The sequence below is a fragment of the Furipterus horrens genome, unplaced genomic scaffold (assembly GCF_987537825.1).
Source record: "Furipterus horrens unplaced genomic scaffold, mFurHor1.1.pri manual_scaffold_6, whole genome shotgun sequence".
NCBI classification, from domain to species: domain Eukaryota; kingdom Metazoa; phylum Chordata; class Mammalia; order Chiroptera; family Furipteridae; genus Furipterus; species Furipterus horrens.
Genome location: NW_028327176.1, coordinates 185,636,874 through 185,657,792, shown reverse-complemented (window position 1 = coordinate 185,657,792; position 20,919 = coordinate 185,636,874). Strand labels below are relative to the sequence as shown.

At 42.1% G+C, this 20,919-nt stretch overlaps 1 protein-coding gene across 1 annotated transcript in view; it reads left to right on the top strand.

Annotated features, from left to right (window-relative positions):
- The first annotated feature begins 870 nt into the window (after window positions 1-870).
- The window catches only part of NOX3 (NADPH oxidase 3), a 59,637-nt gene continuing 39,588 nt past the window's right edge, over window positions 871-20,919 (top strand). The window contains exons 1-7 of the mRNA XM_090280702.1: window positions 871-954; window positions 1,588-1,683; window positions 1,796-1,906; window positions 2,847-2,931; window positions 14,330-14,475; window positions 16,997-17,178; window positions 20,456-20,585. Coding sequence (XP_090136828.1) covers window positions 907-954; window positions 1,588-1,683; window positions 1,796-1,906; window positions 2,847-2,931; window positions 14,330-14,475; window positions 16,997-17,178; window positions 20,456-20,585 — 798 coding nt within the window. The 5' untranslated portion in view covers window positions 871-906. The remainder of the gene's footprint in view (window positions 955-1,587; window positions 1,684-1,795; window positions 1,907-2,846; window positions 2,932-14,329; window positions 14,476-16,996; window positions 17,179-20,455; window positions 20,586-20,919) is intronic.

The following is a 20,919-nucleotide window of genomic DNA, read 5'->3' as shown; positions in this document are numbered from 1 at the left end:
CATACAAATGATTCATATCTCCTCCTGTTTTCATCTTAACTGTCTGAAATTTTTTAATAAAATACTTGGGGCTAAGACTAGCCAGAAAAATTGCTTCAACTGGGGCGACTCTGCCCGCCAGGTTGTGATAGTTATTGCATTTCCCAGCTGTGACAGATAAAATCAGAGAATGGCCAGGCCCATGCACGCCCCTCCTGGGATCACTGAGCATAAAAGGATATTCTCATTTACCTCATGGGTGCACCAAGTGGGATTTTAGGGAAAATTGGACTTCTTTCATTAAACCCACAAATATAATCTACTTCATTCTTTATAGTCATACTTTTAAATTTATGAGAGTTCTCCTGTGGTTGTTTAAAAGATCTTTTTCCTTGTCCTTTTTCATCTTCTGAAAGATTGTCCTATTCACATTTATTTACCCCAGTCTATATCTTTTCACAGAGCTTTTTCATTTTTAAGAGGGAAGGAAGCAAAGAAGAGAAAATAAACAAAGTAGAGAAAGGCCTTGTGAAGTGTTTTGCTGTATCTAACCTTCAGCAGTTAGGTTATTTCTCAAATTTACATGAAGACTTACTATCATCTTGACTGCAATCATGTAGAAAATGAATGGGGTATGAAGTATGTGAGGATAATTTAATAAAATGAGCTTTCTTCTCTTATGAGATCTTTGAAGAAAGGAATCATTAGACAGAGACTTGCCTTGTATTCTGCCAGGTCATGAGGCATGTCAGCTCAGTGATGTGCATTTGGCAAGAAGTCCTTAATTAGAAATCCCTCAAGAGCTGCTCCCAGTAGGTGCTTCCTAAGACAAAAAGACAAAATAATTTAGCAGAAGAGCCCTTACTAAGACCATAACTCAGGTGATTGAAAGAAATAATTTGCCAACAGCAAAAGAGCAAAGCTGTCATGATGGGATGCTGGATTCTGAATGAGAGTCTCTCTGTCATATTAGTAGTAAGTTTTATTTCTGTTATTCGACTTTAAGTATATATACATTGAAAATTCTTTGATTTTGGGGATAACTTGTATAGGGATGATAACTAGCTTCAAGTATTATGCTGGTAAAAGACTAAAACTTGTTGGAATACATTCAGTAGATATACATTTAATTTACCCTTGCATAATTATGTAAAGTTGTTTTCCGATTGAGTTTATTTTTAATTATTTTTAAAGTCAAGTAGTTTGTTTTTGCATAATGTATGAATCAAATGAAGTCTTTGAATCAGACGATGAAATTGAAGTTTTCCTAGAGTACTTTCTGAGTTGTTTTTAAAGAGTTCCTCCTTCTTCTTGACATTGTTGGCTTAAAACAGTTTAGTATTGTTGATTAGGAAGGTTTTGTGCTTTTCATTAAATTCCTTAAAGAATATCCATATGCATTTAAAATCTTTTTTATAAAGGTAACAATTTCTTACCAATATAATTACTATGAAAAATTAATCTATAAAATTATCATAGGGATAAATTCTGATTAATATTGAGAAGCTCATTTTACTTGAACTGAACCCCAAAAAGATCCTCAAGTGATTTTGAAAAGAAAAAAAGGTTGAGATAGTATTGATCGGTTCTCTTCTTATTCTACTCTAGCTCTCATGGTTGGGAGTTAATTTATATCTGTTTATTGACACATACTGTTGGTATGAAGAGGAAGAGTCTTTCTTTTACACACGAGTTATTCTGGGTGTAAGTAAAATCGATGGCTACATATTATCATTTCAGAAAACCCAATGCATTCTGTTTTCCTGGCTTCCTTGTTCCCACTATGTCTCCTTCCCATATCTTTATACATGAACAGTCGACACTGGCTTGGGCAAGAGCATCGGCAGTCTGCCTGAATTTTAACTGCATGTTAATTCTACTACCAATCAGCCGAAACTTTATTTCATTCATAAGAGGAGCAAGCGTTGTAAGTACTAAATTATTTGAAATCATTTTAGTTGTTATGACTAATATAAGTGTCACTGAAAACAGAGATGTGCTTTACTATAAAATTCCCAATAATCTTGTTTAGATTGTGTTTCTTTGTAAGAGAGCACAATGGCTAAAACTGAAAATCAGAACCGGTACATCTGACTTGACTTCTTTTTGCCACTGACTCCCTCCATGACATTGGACTATCCTTCAGCCTTTCCCTGATGTATTCGCTCCCTCTGTAAAGCAGGGCTAATAAAATTGACCTCACTCACAAACATGGAATTATTATAACAGCTTGAACTCTTACCATTTCTGATTGAAAGGAGACAAATACGCCGTTGAGCCAGAGACCATAATGGAAATGTGTGAGTTCTCAACACCAGAGAGCACAACCGCAGTATACAGATTTTACTGTGAATCCATTAACAGGGCCCTACCACACATAAGGGGACCTTTCCTAATTATGTTGATTTCAAGTGTTGGGTACTTAACTGTGACTCATGTGAAACAGTCACACACTGCACAGAAAATGAGAATTTTAATAACCTTTCGTAGACAAAATAATTTATTGTCTACTCATCATCATAATTGTATGAGTATTTAGATGTAGATGACCATAGTGCCTTTCTTTCTGTAATAAGGAATAATTCATAGGCTACTAAGCCACATCGATGACAGTGATGGTTATCCCCCAAATAAGCTGAGCGCGAATGTTAGCAGGTTTATTCTGGAGTTTTGATTTATAGCCAGGGTATTACTAATTCGGTCATTTTAACTGAGTTGAAATTTTAGGAAAGCCAATAAATAAGCATTTGGTTTTGCCTGTTTGATTAATTAATGGCCACTAATTGTGGGTCATGTTGCCCTGCTCTGATGACACTGTCGTCACTCTGATGTTTCCCAAAGCAAGACTTTTATTTTTGTCACTCTAGTGCTGCAGAGGACCATGGAGAAGACAATTAGACAAAAACCTCAAATTCCACAAACTGGTTGCCTATGGAATAGCCGTTAACACAAGTAAGTGTTTATTATTAATTGACTAATGGATTTTACCATGCCCCATGCTTAACTTTATAACTGTGTACTTCCTCTCACCAAAGGCTCGCCCTTAGGTTAAAACCAAAGAAAAATCTTTTCCTTCCATTTGACCACCTAAATCTTATACAAATGGATTTTTAAGTTTCTAATTCATACTCATGCAGTTTTCCCTACCAAGCCTTTTGTATCTCAAGAAAAAGCTTATGAAACTTCATTTTCATATGTCACTAATTGAGCTTGTTGATAATACAGTGCTAAATGCCTACTTGAACACTGAACACTTTGTTATTCAATGTAATTCACATCAGAAATAAAGTTGACCTAGATCACTATTTTACTCACAGCCATAAGAAAGTGACTATCAAATGGTATCATGGGCAGTAAAAAGAAAAACAGAACAGCAAGCTCATGTGAACAGGCTCTGAATAGTGCTGAGCTAGTACATATAAAAAGATCTTGAAAAGACATGAAGCTTTATGGGTATATAAAATGTTATTGTTATTTCTTGAATTAGAAAACAAGGGAATTCAAGAGAAAGGCACTAGAAATTAACATCCAAGGCCAAGGTTAAACTCTAGTGAGAAAGACAAGTAGAGGGGCAATAACCAACAAGTTTGTGGTTTTGTTGAACAAAAAAAAAAAAAAAAAATACATTAAAAGGCTATTGGGAATGATAAAGACTTATGATTCAGGACTGTTCCCCTCGAACTAATTTAACTATAAAATGTTTTCCTAATTTGTTTTTATCTTCTCACGCATAAAAAAAAATAGAGTAAAAAAAGAACACTCCAAACAAATGTGGATTTAATTAAGCAACAAGACAGGACAGACGGTGTCCGAGTGCCAATTAACACAACGTGCGTGGGCTGTGGGGTGAGATGCAGGCAGATTTCCCCATTGACTGTCTTTAACAGCAGAGTAAACCAACCCAGGAAACGTTTGCAAAAGGCCTTTGTAGTTTGTTAAGAAACAGGGTAAAAAGGCTTCACATTCCAGAGAAAACCAGCTAAGGGGTGGAGGGCAAAGGACAAGGCTAATTCATTTTTGGGTTCCAAGGCTAAGTGATGTACATAGGAGCCAATAGCCTTTGATGAAAGAGTGAATGAGCAAATGTGGGAAAGAAAAGACTCAGTGAAGCTTTCAGCTCAGAAACAGAAGTCTTTTCCAGACCTTGAACATTATTTAAAATTAGAACGAGGGTCCCCTGAGAGTACTGAGTTCCCCGTCCTGAGTGGTGTCCAAGTGGAGTCAAGATGGCTCCTTAGAAGGCTCTTCAGAGAAAGAATTCAAGAGATCTCTAGGCTCCCTTAAAAAGCGTAAGAGTCTTTAATTCCTGTATTAAAAGAGGAGATAGAACACAGGAAAGTGGCAGGAAGGATAAAATCACCATGCAGTCTCTTAAAGACAGAATTGGACTCTGAGAAGAAGTTACAAAGATACTATAAGCAGAACAAACAACAAGAGCAACAACAAAACCCCACAGCATCAAAACACATCAGAAAAGAAAGCAAAGAACAAGGGAAAACGAGTTATGAAACAGTTTTCTCCTTAAACCTCTGGGCATGTAAATTTCTCTATCTGTAATGATGGATCAATCGTATAAATGCATAAGTGATGTGTATCAAGTGACTTCCAAGTACAAGATATTCTGGTAGGGCCCATAATCTTCCCAAACTTGGGTAGTCCGTCCTGTTTTGAGAATGGAGTCTAATTTAGGAGGGGCAGCCGTTGACTAAGGTCAGGCTATTGTATCCCCCGGGATGAGACTGCTTGTGTGATCTCAGAGAAGTTCCTCAGGCCCTTCCCTCCGGGGAATTAAAAGAACACTGACGCAATCTAGCCATCTCTGTGAGATGTGCAGGCTAGTTGTCAGGAGCGGACCCCTTGGAAACCTACAAACTACCAGGTCACTCGCTTACTGCTTGTTGCGAGGAGAATCAAATCCAAGTTTAGCGTGGCCGGAGAGCTCCACTCATCAAGCCCTGCCCTCTGCTCAGGTCTCCTCTGCCCACATGCTTTCACTTTTTCCCCCCGCTGGACCCAGCTACCGGCAGTCCCCGCGCCTTTGCTCTTGCTGCTCTGTGTCTGACATGCTCTTCCTCTCCTTCTTCACTGGGTCAGATGTCACCTCATCCAGGACTCCTTGCCTGGTCTGTCTCCCCCTGACCCGACCAGGCCGGGGCTATCCGTGTCCCGCTCCTGGGGACCACAGTCATACCTCCTACCACAGAGAGAAATGCCTCAGAGTCTGATGACCCCAAAGGCTGAGACTGTGCCTTTGTGCCTTGGGGCATAATAATCTTCCGCAAATGTGATCAAAGCTGCCAATGAGAAGGCACAGATCGGCAGGCGAAGGCCGCTGAAGGACTTCCTGGGAAAGGCACACCGTGACTCAGGAACCCTTCGGGGAACCCGGAGCAGTTTAAGCTGCAGAAAGCAGGGTGTGGGCAGGGAAGAGATTCAAAACAACGCCCGTTGTCCAAGATGATAAATTCTCGTTCTGGTGCAGCAGGAGAAAGCAGGGTGCTATTTCTCCCTCTTTCCCTCGCGAACCCCTCGAGAGTCCCCCCTCCACTTGAACCCCCACTGCTCTGCTCTGCGGCTCCTCTTCTCCCACCGCCATGGCAACCAGCAGGCTGCAGGGGTTTCCGTCCCTGGCAAAGGCAGGAAGGAGGATGGGGAGAAATCGCTCTGCTTCTCCCCAACCCTGACAAAGCAATTATTACATTTCACATTAACTCAAAAATGGGCTGGCAACTGCACTTTTGGGGGTGGGGAGAAGCAAGCCCTGTGTTCATACATGTACCTTAGCTTTTCACATTTTGTCCTTCTGCTGCATTCGCCTGAGAGCCCCGGAAAACATCCCCGGGCTTATTTTATTAGCCTCGCCCGTTACACTGCTTTTTAAAGAGCCAACGGGCTTAACAGAGGTGTGTAACCTTGGGACAGATGCATCCACACCGAAGTTCGCGTGCCAGCCTCTAATTTCTCATCGTTCGCTCCTCTCCGAGTTGAACTGCAGGCTTTAATTGGCCAAATCATTAAAGGATGTAATTAGAGCCTGGTGGAAGCGGGCTGGGAGGAGCGGGGAGAGGCAAACAATGGTATCTCTAATCAAGGGCATCATCGAAAACGCAGCGACAGGAACTCTTCTCCTTTTGGCTTCCTGCCTTCCTGCTTGCCTGCCTCTGATAAGAGCGGCCGAGCATTCTTCAGCCACCAATAAATCATTTCCAGGGACCTATAACCCCCCTGGTATGAAAACCGTAGTTTCACAGCCTCTTCCTTCTGATTAATGCAGATCTTTCCGCACTCTCTGGTCCACGGTAGACCTTGGAGATCCTTCCGATTGAATAGCAGTGCTCGGAGCCTGGACTTCCTTCAAAGGCGGCTGCGAACAGTGACCCAGGCAGCTCTCTCCAAGCAAATGCCGCAGCTCACACCTGCTAGCTAACAGGAGTGTACAATTACCCATGTGCAGCTCCTGATGAGTTGCTAAAATTAGCTTACAAGCCACAATAAACATATCAAAGACAGGTTAAGAGGAGTGAGCTCAGAATGAGGGGGCTGAGGAAAAAAAAAAAAAAAGATTGGGAGGCCTCAAGGTAGGCAGAGAACAGCCCAGAGGCCCAAACACCCAGGATTGGATTCCTAAAGAACTGCTCCTAACCTTCAGTTCTGCTTCAGGCACTGGGAGCTCCAAGGAGACTCTCCCCAGACCTGCCAACCATCATTTAAATGGGATTTACAGATGAGTGGCATGCACTGGGTGCTGTAGTCGGTACACGTTCCTGCAGAAGTCAGACCACAAGTTTGAAACTTGAGGGGCAGATTCTGGCTGTCGGAGTGCAGCCAGGCTTTGTTCCTGAGTCGTTCTTTCTAACGGCGGCTTAATTAGGAGGTGACTAACTCCAAAATGACTGTTATCACTGACAGGCAGGGACAAAAAAATAACAGCAACTCACCACCCTTCCAAGAGTCTCCCTCAATTATGTTTCCTTTGATCTCCTGAAAAATAAAAAGAAGGAAAGAAAGAAGGAAAAGGAACTTTCTCCAGACAACTGGCTCTAATTGTAGCCTTTATGATTTTTGTTGTTCACTCTCCAATAAAAGCTCCTTATTTGAACTCAGAAGTTCACAGACCAATTAAATGTGTATTCGTAGGATGTCCAAGATGGCTGCTCTCTTTTAACTGTGTAAGTACTTTGGTGAGAAAAGAAAATTGTGGAAAGACCCAATTATAGCATCTTTTAGCCCAAGCATTTGGGTGAGTTCTGGAAATGTTTACCTTGGGCTCCTCCAAGGGCTCAGCAGGGAGTCTTCAGAGGCACCAGGACCAGTGCACCTGCGCAGTAATCATCACACTGGATTTGACACAGACTTAAAACGCCCCTTTAAGTCAGTGTTGATTTTGAACACATATTACAGCATGAGTTTCACATTTGCATTTCTTTCATATTGGACTATAGATCCCTTTTGATAATAAATATTCCTGGTTAACTTCAGATCAAGACACAGGAGACAGACAACTGGAAGGGAGCTTAGACATCATGTACTTCAATTCACCCATTCAGCAGAGGCTCAAAAATGTCAAGTAACTGAGAGGTATCCTCTTCGCTATGCTTTTTCCAACATAATATCAAATCAATGCCATGCTATGATTCTGATGACTTAAGAGAGAGAAAAGCAAAGCCACATCATGACTTGACCTCATCCTTGAAATGACTGTCACTATAAACATAGGTAATGACTCTTCATGTTAAAATAACTTAAATGTATAGAGGGAAGACTCAAAAATATAATGTCTGAAAACAACCAAAATCAATATCTCCATTGGGATCCATCAAGCCTCAATAGCCCTGGCTTTGGTAGCTGGGATACCTTTAATTCCAAGCCAAGATCGCAATAAAATTAGGATCAGATTTACAAGGAAAATGTTTCGACACACAAAGTAGACACAAACAGTTTTCTCTTTGTGAATTCCTGAAATGAATAAAATAAGATATTCCACTTTTTATCTTCTACCTGTGAAAAAAAGAAGAAATGCCAAAAGGGAGGCAGCTAGAGCAACGGGGCATTTAAGACATGAATTTTAAAGTACGTGAAAAAAACTGGAAAGAATAGTTTCAACAGATCTCGTAAGGAGCTGCCTCTTGAAAAGCGTGTTGGGTTTTCTTCCATTACCTCATTGGTTTCTTCAACTCTGTCATGGAAGACCTGGCGATAACAATAAATAAATAGTTCAATATTTTTGTTCATTCAATAAATACACTTAAATTTTGTTTAACAGTATCAAATTCTCATGTGGAAATCAATTTAATAGAAAACAGATTGTGATCAACAACTCATTACACAGAAGAGTGTTACAGAATGTAGAATGTGAGACGGAATTTATTCTGCGTTCCCTTCTGACAGTCACATGTGGATCATGTAATGGAAAACACATCACTAATTTGAAGATCAGTATGTATTTCTGTAAAGTGGGAACAGCTCCACTCTCTGGTGTGTTTTATTTAGTCCAGGGAGGGAGACTAAAAGAAAGCTGAGAACAGATGTAAGGGCAAAAGGAGAGTGTGAAAACAGTGTGACGCTCAACCACAATAATGGCTCCAACTAGTCTGAGGGGCTATTTGACTCTAGATTAAGGATACCAAGTAAACAGTAGAAGAGTTTTAGCTAAGTCCATGGGAGATATCTGCTTTCCTTAAAAAAATAAAGTATAACAACTATTGATTCATAAAAAGAATCAATATAACTTAAAGATCAAATAATAGAGCCCTGTAGTCAGGAAAACAGGGCTTAAACCCACCTTTGCCATTAATGAATTACCACTTCCTTAATGTTTTGAATACTGGTCTGTAAAATGGGAATGAGGTTAATACCTGAGAATTAAGCGAGATAATATGTTTAAAGCATTTATAACAGTGTTCAGAGTATAAGAAGCCTTCGGTATAGGTTAGCTCTGAGACACATTACTTGTTTTTTAAAAAAATTAAAGTAATTATCAGAAAACAGCAATTAGGAATACTGAAAATATCTGTGTTTAATTTAGCAAATAGTTCCTATTTGATAGATAGCTTATAGGAAAAGACTGTTCGTTAATAAGTTATTCTAGCTCTATGGATGCTGAGCCTAAACAAGGCAGCTCCTTCACAGGCATGACTGTATATGCTGACAAATGAAATATACGTGAAAAGACACTCTCTTGGCTGCTAACCTCACGGAACCCACACGGAGACAGTCAATATCATAGACTCAGAAATGAAATGTTATCATGCACTTTGCCTTCATCGGTGGGCCTCAACCAAAATATTAGACTCGATTTCTACATAAAAGCTGCAAAAACATTTTAAAAAATACATCGATATTGAAAACACAATTCCACCAATGTTGAATCTACAGGTCAAATTCCCAACCCTTTCTTTCTCTCTGTAATCTCATTGCCTGTCATTCAGTACATACTGTTGCTAAGCAATGTGCCAGGTGTGGAGGTTTCAAGATGAACAAGTCTTTTCTTTTTAGGGGTTAACTGCTATTTATTTTTATTTTTTTTAAGAGTATATTTTATTGATTATGTTGTTACAGTAGTTCCAATTTTTCCCCTTTGCTCCCTTCTTCTCAGTACCCCCCTCCCCTCTAGCAATCCCACCCCCCTTAGTTCATGTCCATGGGTCGTGCATGTAAGTTCTTTGGCTTCACCCTTTCCTATATTATTCTTAACTTCCCCCTGTCTATTTCGTACCAACCGATTATGCTTCTTAGTCCCTGCACCATTTCCCCATTTCTCCCCCTCCCGCCTCCCAGCTGATAACCCTCCAAATGATCCCCATACCTATGATTCTGTTTTTATTCTGGTTTGCTTAGTTGCATTTTGCTTTTATTTTTTAGATTTAGTTGTTGATAGTTGTGAGTTTGTTGTCATTTTAGTGTTCATAGTTTTGATCTTCTTTTTCTTAAGTAAGTCCCTTTGACATTTCATATAATAATGGCTTGGTGATGATGAACTCCTTTAGCTTCACCTTGTCTGGGAAGCACTTCATCTGCCCTTCCATTCTAAATGATATCCTTGCTGGATAGAGTAGTCCTGGTTGTGGGTTGCCTTTCATCACATTGAATACTGCTTGCCAGTCCCTTCCTGCCTGCAAAGTGTCCTCTGAGAAATCAGCTGATAGTCCTATAGACACCCCCCTGTAGGCCACACCCCACTCCTCTCTTGCTGCCCTCAGGACTTTCTCTTTATCTTTCACCTTTGGCATATCAGTCATGATGTGTCCTGTTGTGGTCCCCTCTGGGTCCAGCTCACCTGGGACCCTCTGTGCTTCCTGGACCTGTATGTCCATCTCCTTCACAAAATTTGGGAAGTTTTTCTCATTTTTTTCAATTCTTGCTTCCTCATTCTGCACTGGTTGACTGTTTTTTTCTTCCTTATGTTCCAAATCATTGATTTGAACCCCAATTTCCTTCCCTTCACCATTAGTTTTGTGTGGCTTTTCCTTCATTTCATTTAGCATCACCTTCACTTCTTCTCTTATGTGTTTGCCATAATCTAGCATATCTGTCAAGCCTGTGAGCATCTTTATCACCAGTGTTTTGAATTCTTCATCTGTTAGGTTGTCTATCTCCTCATCCGTTAGGTTGGCTATCTCTTCATAGCTTAGTTCTCGAACTGGAACCTTGATCTGTTCCCCCTTTTGGGCCATACTTCTCTGTCTCTTCATTCTGACAGGCTCCTGTGTTTGTTTGCCTCTGTGTCTCTGGTAGAACTGTCACTCCTGTTACGTTGTAAGGGGCAGAGCCTATGGATTCGTCATTACAGGGAGACCCGTTTCACCATGTTGTGGCGCTGTATGTGGGGGAGGGGTCCAGAGGGAACAATGCCACCTGCCCAGCACTTGCCCCTTTTCCAGGCACCTCTCCCACTTTTGCACTGGACTGGCACCCCTCTAGCTGCTGCCCTGGCCATTGTTCCCAGAGTGGGTGGGTCTGCGGACACTCTAGGACCATGGGGGCCCTTTAAACAAGAGGACTCTGCTGAGAGACGAGCAGTTTCTGCCTCCACCCCAGCCCCACTGGTCTGCACAGTCAGAAGCAATGAGGCTTGATTTTCCCCGGCGCTGGGACTGTGAGCTGTGAGGTCTGTTGAGGAGCTGGGAATGCTCCCCAGGTGCCCCTCCTGACTTCTTAAAAATGTGACTGTGCTTTCTGCCAACCTGCCACTGCCACCACTGCTGCCGCCACCACACTGCGTCCTTTCTGTCCCAGCTCCGCCCCTCCTACCTGTCTGGAGGAGTATTTCTTCTTTATACCTTTGTTTGCTGGACCTCCATGCAGTCTGATTTTCTGGAACTTCTGGTTGTTTCTAGTTTTGATGGAGTTGTATTCCTTCTTAGTTGTGGAGGGAGACACTGCATGTGTCTCCACCTCCATCTTGGCAGGAAGTCAACTGCTATTACTTTTTAATTTTATTTTTCATTACAGTTTACTTTCCATATTATTTTGTATTGGTTTCAGGTGTACAGCATAGTGGTTAGAGAATCATATGCTTACTAAGTGCCCCCCCCCCCCACCCCACAGTATTTCTAGTACCCACCTGGCACCATAAGTAATTATTCCAATATTATTGACTACATTCCCTGTGCTGTGCTTTACATCCCCATGACTATTCTGTAACTACACATTTGTACTTCTCAATCCCTTCCCCTTTTTCATCCCGTCCCCCAACTCCTCCCCACAGCAAAGATTTTGGCTGAGGAAGGTAAAGACTGCTTGAGTTTCAGGCATTCCTCTTAAAGGACCTGTGCATGGACTCACTTGGGCAGACTCGCTAACTCTCAGCTCCAACACTGGGGCAGAAACTCAAAAAGGCAGTAGGGACATATGGGGAGACACTGAATTGTCTGGTTTGGAGGCAAAGGGTTGGAGGGGCAGCTTTCTCCGAGACAGAAGTGCTGGCAGAAGCCGTTGTCTCTTTTCTGTGCCCTCCCCCCCAGAGTGGGCAGATGGATACCATTAACCTGGCTAACACTGTTTAGCTCCGCCCTGGTGATTCCTGATACCCTAGCCCACCCAACTCCAGGGGCCACCCAATTCATTTCAAGAGGCTTTTCCATACTAACAGCCTGTCTTGGTTCATGCTTAGGACTTCCTTAAAATCTCTCAAACAAGTAGCAGCTGGCCTCAGTATGCCCCATACCTCTTGCTAAGTGGCCCCAGGCCTGGCACTAGTGGCAGCCAGCCTTGGTTTGAAGCTTGGCCTCTCTTAGGCATCTCCAGGCCCAGCACAAGTAGCAGCCATCTTCAGATCACTCTGTAGCTCATGCCAGGTGGCCCCAGGCAGGGTACAGGTAGTGATTCACTTTGACCTGCACTTCTTGGGAGGCAATAGAGCCAGTGCACCAGGTGAACAGCTTCAGACCATGCTATATTACAACCCAGCCACCTCTATTAGCAACACACTCAAGGGGCGAATGCCAAAGCCCCAATTAAGTGAGTCCTGCTCCATGAGGTCAGCCCCTGCACAGCAGCTCTTCTGCTGTAGTTGTAGCTGGTCTCCCCAGCCTGATCAGCTTGGGGGTCAATCCCTCCCAGTGATGTGCCAATGGCAACCAAGGCTCACCTACAAAGGGAGGGTGTACACAGCCCCCACATGGGGCACACCTGGAGCACCAGCTCGGTTGACTGGGTAGGCTGTGCCACTGGGCCCTACAGGACCCCCACTACATAAGGCCGCTCTGCCAAGACTTAGAGATGTAGCAGCTCCAACTGATACATAGAAACAAACACAGGTAAGCAGCCAAAATTAGGACACAAAGAAATAGGTCCTAAAGGAAAGAGCAAGAAAAAACTCCAGATAAAGAGCTAAATGAAATGGAGGCAAGTAATGTACCAGACACAGAGTTCAAGATTCTCAAGGGACTTAGAACTTAAATAGCATAAAAAATGGGCATGGAAACCACAAAAGAAAAATAAAAAACATAGTCAGCAATGGTGAATACACTAACTGAAATGAAGACTATATCAGGGAATGAAGAGTAGAGCAGATGATGCAGTGGATACAATGAGCAATATGGAAGATAAGGAAACTGAAAACACCCAATTGGAACAGCAAAAAGAAAAAAGAATCCCAAAATTTGAGGATAGTGTAAGGAGCCTCTGGGACAACTTCAAGTGTACAAACATCCACATCATGGGGTGCCCAAGGAGAAGAGAAAGAGCAAGAAACTGCAAACCTATTTGGAAAATAATGATGGAAAACTTCTCTAACCTGGTGAAGAAAATAGACACGCAAGTCCAGGAAGCACAGAGAGTCCCCAACAAGATGAACCCAAAGAGGCCCAGGCCAAGGCACATCATAATTAAAATGCCAAAGATTAAAGATTAAAGATAAAGAAAGAATCTTAAAAGCCACACAAGACATGCAGTTAGTTACCTACTGGGGAGCTCCCATAGACTGTCAGATGATTTTGTCACAGAAACTTTGCAGGCCAGAAAGGATTGGCACGAAATATTCAAAGTGATGAAAAGCAAAGACGTACAACCAAGATTACTTTACCCAGCAGATAAAGGGCAGATAAAGACCTACCCAAACAAGAAGCTAAAGGAGTTTATCACCACCAATCCAGTATTACAAGAAACGTGAAAGTGTCTTCTTCAAGAAGAAGAAACAATAAATAAAATATATAAATAATAAAATGGCAATAACTACCATGTATTAAAAACTCTCTTCCTTTAAAGAAACATAGCAAACATAGGTCATTTAAAGTGGTTTTATAATACAATTATGACATCAATTTTTAAAAATATGTATTTTTTTCCCTTTGCATCAGCTTCAGCCTTTTTGTCAATATCTTCTACAGCATATCTTTTTGTTCCACCTGTGTTACCTACATAATGTTAACATGCTCTGGGAATGAATCTACTTGTTTCTGACCACTTTTCCAAATTATAGTGGTGGTGGTTTTTTTTGTTTGTTTGTTTTTTTGTTTTGTCTAGTTTGGGGAGGTAGCTATGTGTATATTAACTTCCTGGGCCTCCCTAACAAAACCACAAACGGAGTGGCTTAAACAATAGAAATTTGTGTCTCGCAATAAATTTTGGAGTCTAAAAGTCCAAGGTCAAACCACAAACAAGAAACAAAAAGAACGCACAGAGATGGTTAGTTGCGTAAATAGTGGCGTGTAATTATCTGTGTGTCTGTGTATTTTTAGGGGTACCTATGCATGTATTAGGGGCACTTTAGTGTGTATGTATACTCTGCCTCGGAGATTATAAGACCATAACAGAAAAACGTGACCGTGTAGTCACTGTGATCCTGAGGAACTACCAGCGGAGGAAATCCTCATGGTGCATGACCCGTGTGCTGTCTGCTCGCCCATAGCCATCCACACTGTGGCGCATTTGTACAACCTGGAGCGCTACCACCGGGGCCACGCAGCGGACGCGGACGGGCTTGTGGCTGCCCTTTCCAACCTCGGCGACACCGCCAACGAGAGCTACCTCAACCCCATCCGGGCCTTGCACACAGTGAGTTCTTCCTTTTGCGCCTGAAAAATCCTTCCTTCTCCGACCCCTTTTACAAGCAGGAACACCTACAAAGCTGTTACTAGAAAGAGCTCCAGAGAAGATGTTTCTGTCAAATGTTAACGTTCACTTCACTTTTTGGAAATAAAAGTTATTTTTTTCTGCCACAAATGTTGCTAGCAACATTTTGAGCAAAGAGAAAAACTGATGCCACTTAATTTGTTTATAGCAAAAAATAAATATGCCTAACCCTGTTAAATTTCTAATATTCTAAATTTTAAAAGCAGCCTATATATATAAATATTTGCTGATGTTGGAATCATAAAAAATGCCAAGTGCTGTCTAAATCCAGGGATTATAAATCAGGTGTCTTCATTTTCAATTTGCTAATTGTTTTCTGAATCTATTCTCCTGTGTCCCTTTCTGGCACACGTGTGACTAGCTGGTTCTCCAAATCAGACGCTGGGCAAAGTAGCTCATTTCATAGTGAGACCTGTATGGCTAGTGACACCATGAATGCTAATTATCTGTGCGCACAGAGTGTGGCAGCACATGTGGGAAACAAAGAAAACTAAACATGGAGCTACAGAAATCCGTCTGTCTGTCCAGATTAAGACATTTCTCCAGCTTAATCTACCCCCTACCTCTCTTCCTTTGTGATCTAAACCTTCGGCCATGTACTGCCATATTAGGCACCCAGAACATCAATCAGGTTGTTCAAAGAATCTCTATTGCCCAAGAAAAGCCCTAAGACAATACACTCCAAAAGTGGAAATCTCTCCATTGCCACCTGGACCATTTTACCCCTGCAGCTTTATTTGAAGAAGCAAACTTCAAAGTCTCTTTGGGGGGAAATTCTTCCGTGTCATGTCCCTTCATTATCCTAAGATGATTTCCAATATCAGGCCATTGATCAAATAGAGTCATATTTTCATAGCTGTCAGCCGTTAAAAGCACAAGTTTCAAAGTTATAAATCAAAACTACAGATGCCCTAAGCCTGTGGGAAGGCCTTGGTGTCCTCATTTGAGCCCCAGCATTTATCTGGGCACCTACTGGGGTTAACTGTTTTCCCCGCTAAGGCTCTGGAAAGTTCATTGCTGCACATCAACAGACTATATAGTAAATAACATTTATTATAAATACTTTTAAAGCAATTCAACATCGTGATTAAATTACTTCCAATATAGTTATTTTAAAATTTTAGAAGTAATCACCTATGTAAGCATTAATTAAGTCCAGGGAACCCTCTAATTTGGGATTTTTGGAGAATGATTAGTATGAGTAACACAAAGTGTACTTTATAGAGTATTTCTAAATGGGTGCAGTGGGGTTATTTTAGAGGATATATTGCAACTCAAACCGGTCTGTAAGTCTGGTGCAGGAAAGGGGAAGCAGGGATTTGCATTAATAAGCAAAGAGGAATGGTTTAAAATTAGTGCCTTATATGATGTAGATGGATTTCTAAACTGCGTGAGTACACTTGAAAAAAACCTTTCAAATGTTTTAGACATAGTCTTTCCATTTCACTTCCACTGTTGGTTCTAGGAAGAGAAAATAAACATCAGAGAAGTCCCTGTCCAACCCACCTCGAGATCTCCAAGCAACGCAAATCAATGAGGTTTTACTGACAAAAGATACGGCGTGAGTTTATTAAGCTCATGGTCTTCTCAACGTTAGGAACACAACGTGTGAATACTAATGACTGGGCAAGAATATGGGAAACTCACAACAAAAACAAAATGCTTTGTGATTTATATTCTAAAAGGCTATTTAGCCATCCCCCAAACTTGCAGGTCAGAATTCTGGCCTTTGGCATTGTATACCAGATAAGAATAGCTGTAGCTTTATTGATCACCTAGGATTTACAAAGTCTTATGCCAAGCCTCCTGAGGCGGCATGAAAGAAATGCAAGTCATGGTCCTTCCAATTAAAAAGGAAAAGCAAGGAGTAACTGACTACCAGAGGGGAGCCTGCAAGCAGCTTTATTCGGGATCCTTCGAAGGGACCTCGCAAAGGAAGGGCTTCTTAATGTTAAAATACAATTAAGCAAAGTGATCCCCATTTTTATTTTAAAAATTAAAAACTTGAAACTCAGATTTATTTTACAGTATTTTATCTTAAAATAGATTTTTACATATTGTCCTAATTTCAGTTAACATAGTAACTTTGTCATAGAAATGGATTTATAGAAATGAAAAAATGAAATTAATGAAATGCATTTGATGAAATTTTCACAACGCGAATGTCTGCTATCCGATGGGAGAGAGGAACAAGCAAATATGCTATCTTCTTGAGTTGCATGGGGACCATTCTGAAACTAATACGAGGTGGAGAAAAAATAGGTTTACAGTGTGAGAGCATAAAACGGTTCATTCTTTCCCATATGAACAACTGTAAACCTACTTTTGCCACACTCTGTTTATGTGTCTGATTAGAACATTTTGAATTGCGATTCTCAAGTATTGGTCCTCAAATGGAAAATTAGAGCTACGACAGTAATGTCCTGGCACTCATTTCTTTCAGAACACAGCCACTGAGCTGCTAACGACAACCGCGGGCATTACTGGCCTGATGATCTCTCTGGCTTTCATCTTGATCCTGACCTCTTCCACTGAGTTCATCAGACAGATCTCCTACGAGTTGTTCTGGTACACGCACCACGTTTTCATCATCTTCTTCATCAGCCTGGCTGTCCACGGGGCAGGGTAAGTCCACACTGTGCTCAGTGTGGAAGATTTTATCTCTGTGAACCTCAAAATAATCTTAGAAAGTCCTTTGGATGCAGGAACATGACAAGCAGGGAACCAAAGGACACACAGACCACATGAAAAGGCACATTCAGTGTGGCGAGTCGCAGAATGTACCTTTTTTAGTAACATGGAAAGTAAAAGACATGGCTGTTGAAGTATTATATTTATTTTTCCTAGCTAACTTTGTTGGGAAGTTTTGAAGTATCTATTAAATGCAGAAATTATAAGGAAGGTTGATGACAATATATGTGTGTTTCATGCAGAATCTATTTCCACAATCTAATTTATGTGGCATTAGTTGGGATATATATTTTTGACAACCTGCTCGACCAAAACCACCCATCAGGAAACCCACTGTGGGGGAGAGCGTAGTATGCGAGCTGTCTCATCTGGACCTCAGTTACCCCTCTGACCACAAATATCCTTGTTGCTCAAACATCCCATAAATGCTGTTCTGGCATTCAATGCCTCCCGTATGCTGTTAACCCTCTTCATCAAGAAGCTAGACTAGTAACTGAAGTATAACCCTTCCCAATATACTATTTTCAATTTTTTAAATATTAACAAAATAGTTTTGGACCAATTAACGAATTGATGTCTACAACGTAATTTGTCCCATATTAATTATTTCCTACATTGGTGCCTTTCTCCCATTGCACAGTTTGCACAGCACATTCATAGGCATGATCGGTTTGACCCCGACAACAATCCTGCCCAGCAGAGACGGTGCTTGCCCTTTTCCTCCTTTCCTCAGGAGGAAACAGAGGTTCAGTGGGTTCATTGATTTGCTTCAGGGCCCAGGACAAATAAATGGCAGAGTCAGACCTAGGATGCCGGTCTTCAGACAACTAAACCTTTACTGGTAACAAGCCCTGAAGGATGGGTCTTCATTTTCGAGAATGGAACACTCCTCCTCCGCACCTGCCGGAATGGGGCTGGGACCCTGCAAACACCAGGCACGGTTTGAAAGAGTCCCGCGTCCCACGCCAGCACAAACCTCCCCTGCACCTTGCTCTCCCATCATTGCGGCGGCTGTGTGCTGAGGGGCCTGGTGCCCAGGGGGCCTCTGTTCTGCCCCGATCTGGAAAGACAAGCACGCAGCCACAGGGGCGGCACGGCATGGTGACCGTGGGCCCCGTGTGGGGCCTCCTGCCAGCTCCTCTGGGTCTGCCCTTCAGCAAGTCACTGCCTTCTGCCACTCACTTCACACTAGATGTCCCTTCCATCTCAGTCCCCACTTCTAGGAGGGGGTCCTCCTTCTGCTGTTGTTGCTCCTCTGAGGAAGACCTCCCCCACTATCCACAGCTTGTCTGACACAGACCTTTCGGAAGGATGACTTGCCCCTGGGGGCATATTGTACCCTAACCAACTGCCCGGCCCTCTGCTGGGCCTTAGGAATCCAGTCGATGTTCGCATTGCTGCTGCTGCCTGGCTAAGGCTTTCGAGTCTCTTTTAGCTTTAAAATATTTGCAGTTAGCTCCTCTGAAGGTGGGATTAATCCCTTACCCTGACCATTCATATCTTGAAGGGGAGGTGGTCCCAGAGGGCTTCACCCCAGAAATTAGCAGTCCCCCCTTTCTCCTTGGATGCTGCTCCTGATGCTAGGGGTTAACCCCTGTAGCACCTCTAAGCGGCTCTTCATAATCCACGTGAGTCTAGAAGTCTCTTCACGAGACTTATGCGTGTACTGCCCCCCTCACCTCACTGCCCCTGCATTCACACCCCATCACGTTGTCTGAGAACAAAAGGGTTTCCATGGGCAGTGCTTCCTTGGAGGTGTTTTTTTAGTATCCAAATACCAAATTTCGTAAGATGAAATTTTTAGTCACTTTTACGTAGTGGAAAGGCTTATTTTGGGATAAGGGCCTCATTTAATCCTCTCAGCTTGAAGTATTTTACAGCTACTGTTTACCACAAAAAGTAATTTTCAAATTTCAAGTAAAGTAGGATTATTGGAATGTGTTCAGGCCCACTAATCTTCCTATTTGGGGGGGGGGGGGCATAGATGAAGACATTGGAAATTTTTAATGTTTAAAAAGATACTGCATTTGCGGACTGTCCTGGGATTTCTTTAGATAATATAGAGAATATTGCCTAGAGCCTAAGCATGAAGATGTTAAAATGTACAGGTTCTTCTCCTCCAGCTCCCATTTATTAATCGCCCTTCCTGTATCTGGGCATCACTTGCTCCGAGGAGATTCAGAGATAGGTTTTCTCATCTAGCTCAAACGGATGTTATCAGGTTTGGATGGCTTCCATAAATAGACTGGGACAAAGGCCAAAACGGCAGTTCTCTGGGCTTTTTCCAAGGGCACGGATGCTCCCTCCCACCATGTCCTATGATGCAGAGGGGCACGTGGTACCCCACAGGCTACCCAGGACAGGAGCCTGTGTGATGCTTAAGTTTCTCAGCCTGTGAGCACCGTATTTCCCACAGATGAATCAAGTTATTTTATTCATAAACACTTAGGAGCTGAGCAATTCCCATATTCCATGACCTCACTGTGTTAGGCTTTGCAGCTGGGGCCCCAGTGGGTAAACTGAGGAACTTGTACCAAAGCTATGGATCAAAGGTCAGACACTACTGAATTGATGGCAAAGGTAATACAGAAGGATCATAGGACTCTTGATCCAGTGCTCCATTCACAAGGGCCAGTTTCCTTTCTCATGCTCACATTCATCAGTGAAGTCCTGAAGAGACACTTTACACTGACCTCTTTTGACCCTGTCAAGCACTAAGCCTTCCAGTGGTCACTGGGGGAAAAACTATCCTTATTCAAGGCATTTCTTTTGACTTCTTCACTTGAAAACTTCTAGGTGCTCAGAAATACACCAAGAAGAGTAGAAGTTAAATAAATCTGCAAAAGACCCAAATAGTACAAAGTTAGCCAATTAGCCCGAAGCAGCAATCAGGACAAGACGTGACCTAATTAAATTCAACAGTCTACAAAAGGATGTGTTCAAACAATTTCCCTTCATTATAAATTCTCTAATGCAAACACTTTCAATTTAACACAGGATACCACAGAGAGGCACTTCTTTTCTGGGATCTTCAAAGTTACACGGAACTTCCCTTTTTAAAGATGCTAAGGGAGATGAATGAATGATGGCCCATTGCAAGACAGCGGAAGTGCTATTCTAGAGCCCATTGTAGAACAGATGTCTGTAGTGTCATGAGACTGCCCAAAACCGATTTTAAATTTGGGGGTTTTGTTTTGTTTTTAATGGCAAGTCGGATCGTTCGAGGCCAGACTCCTGAGAGCCTGTTGCTGCACAACATCACCTTCTGTAGAGACCACTACGCTGAATGGCAGGTAGCTGCCCAGTGCCCTGTGCCTCAGTTTTCTGGCAAGGAGCCTTCGGTAAGAATGAACCCAGGAACTTTTTAAAAATAGCTGTCACAATCGTTAAAATAACTGGAGTTGTATATGCTTAAGAAAAGAATAGCCCATGTCACCGCTAGACAAAGCCAAGTCTTTATTACGTGTGCTAATGGAGAAATCGAGTTATGGATAATTTCTAAAGAGGTTTACTGCCAAAAGCACTCTGTCTGTTTTGAAATGTGTTCTGCGTACAGCTAAATGTGGATGTCTGATATTGTGGGAATTCATGGCACGGCACGCACAATAATGGCCCTGGAGGAATTAGAAAGCCGTGTGGCTCTCCACCCTCTGTTCTCAGGAAACTCAGCTCCCT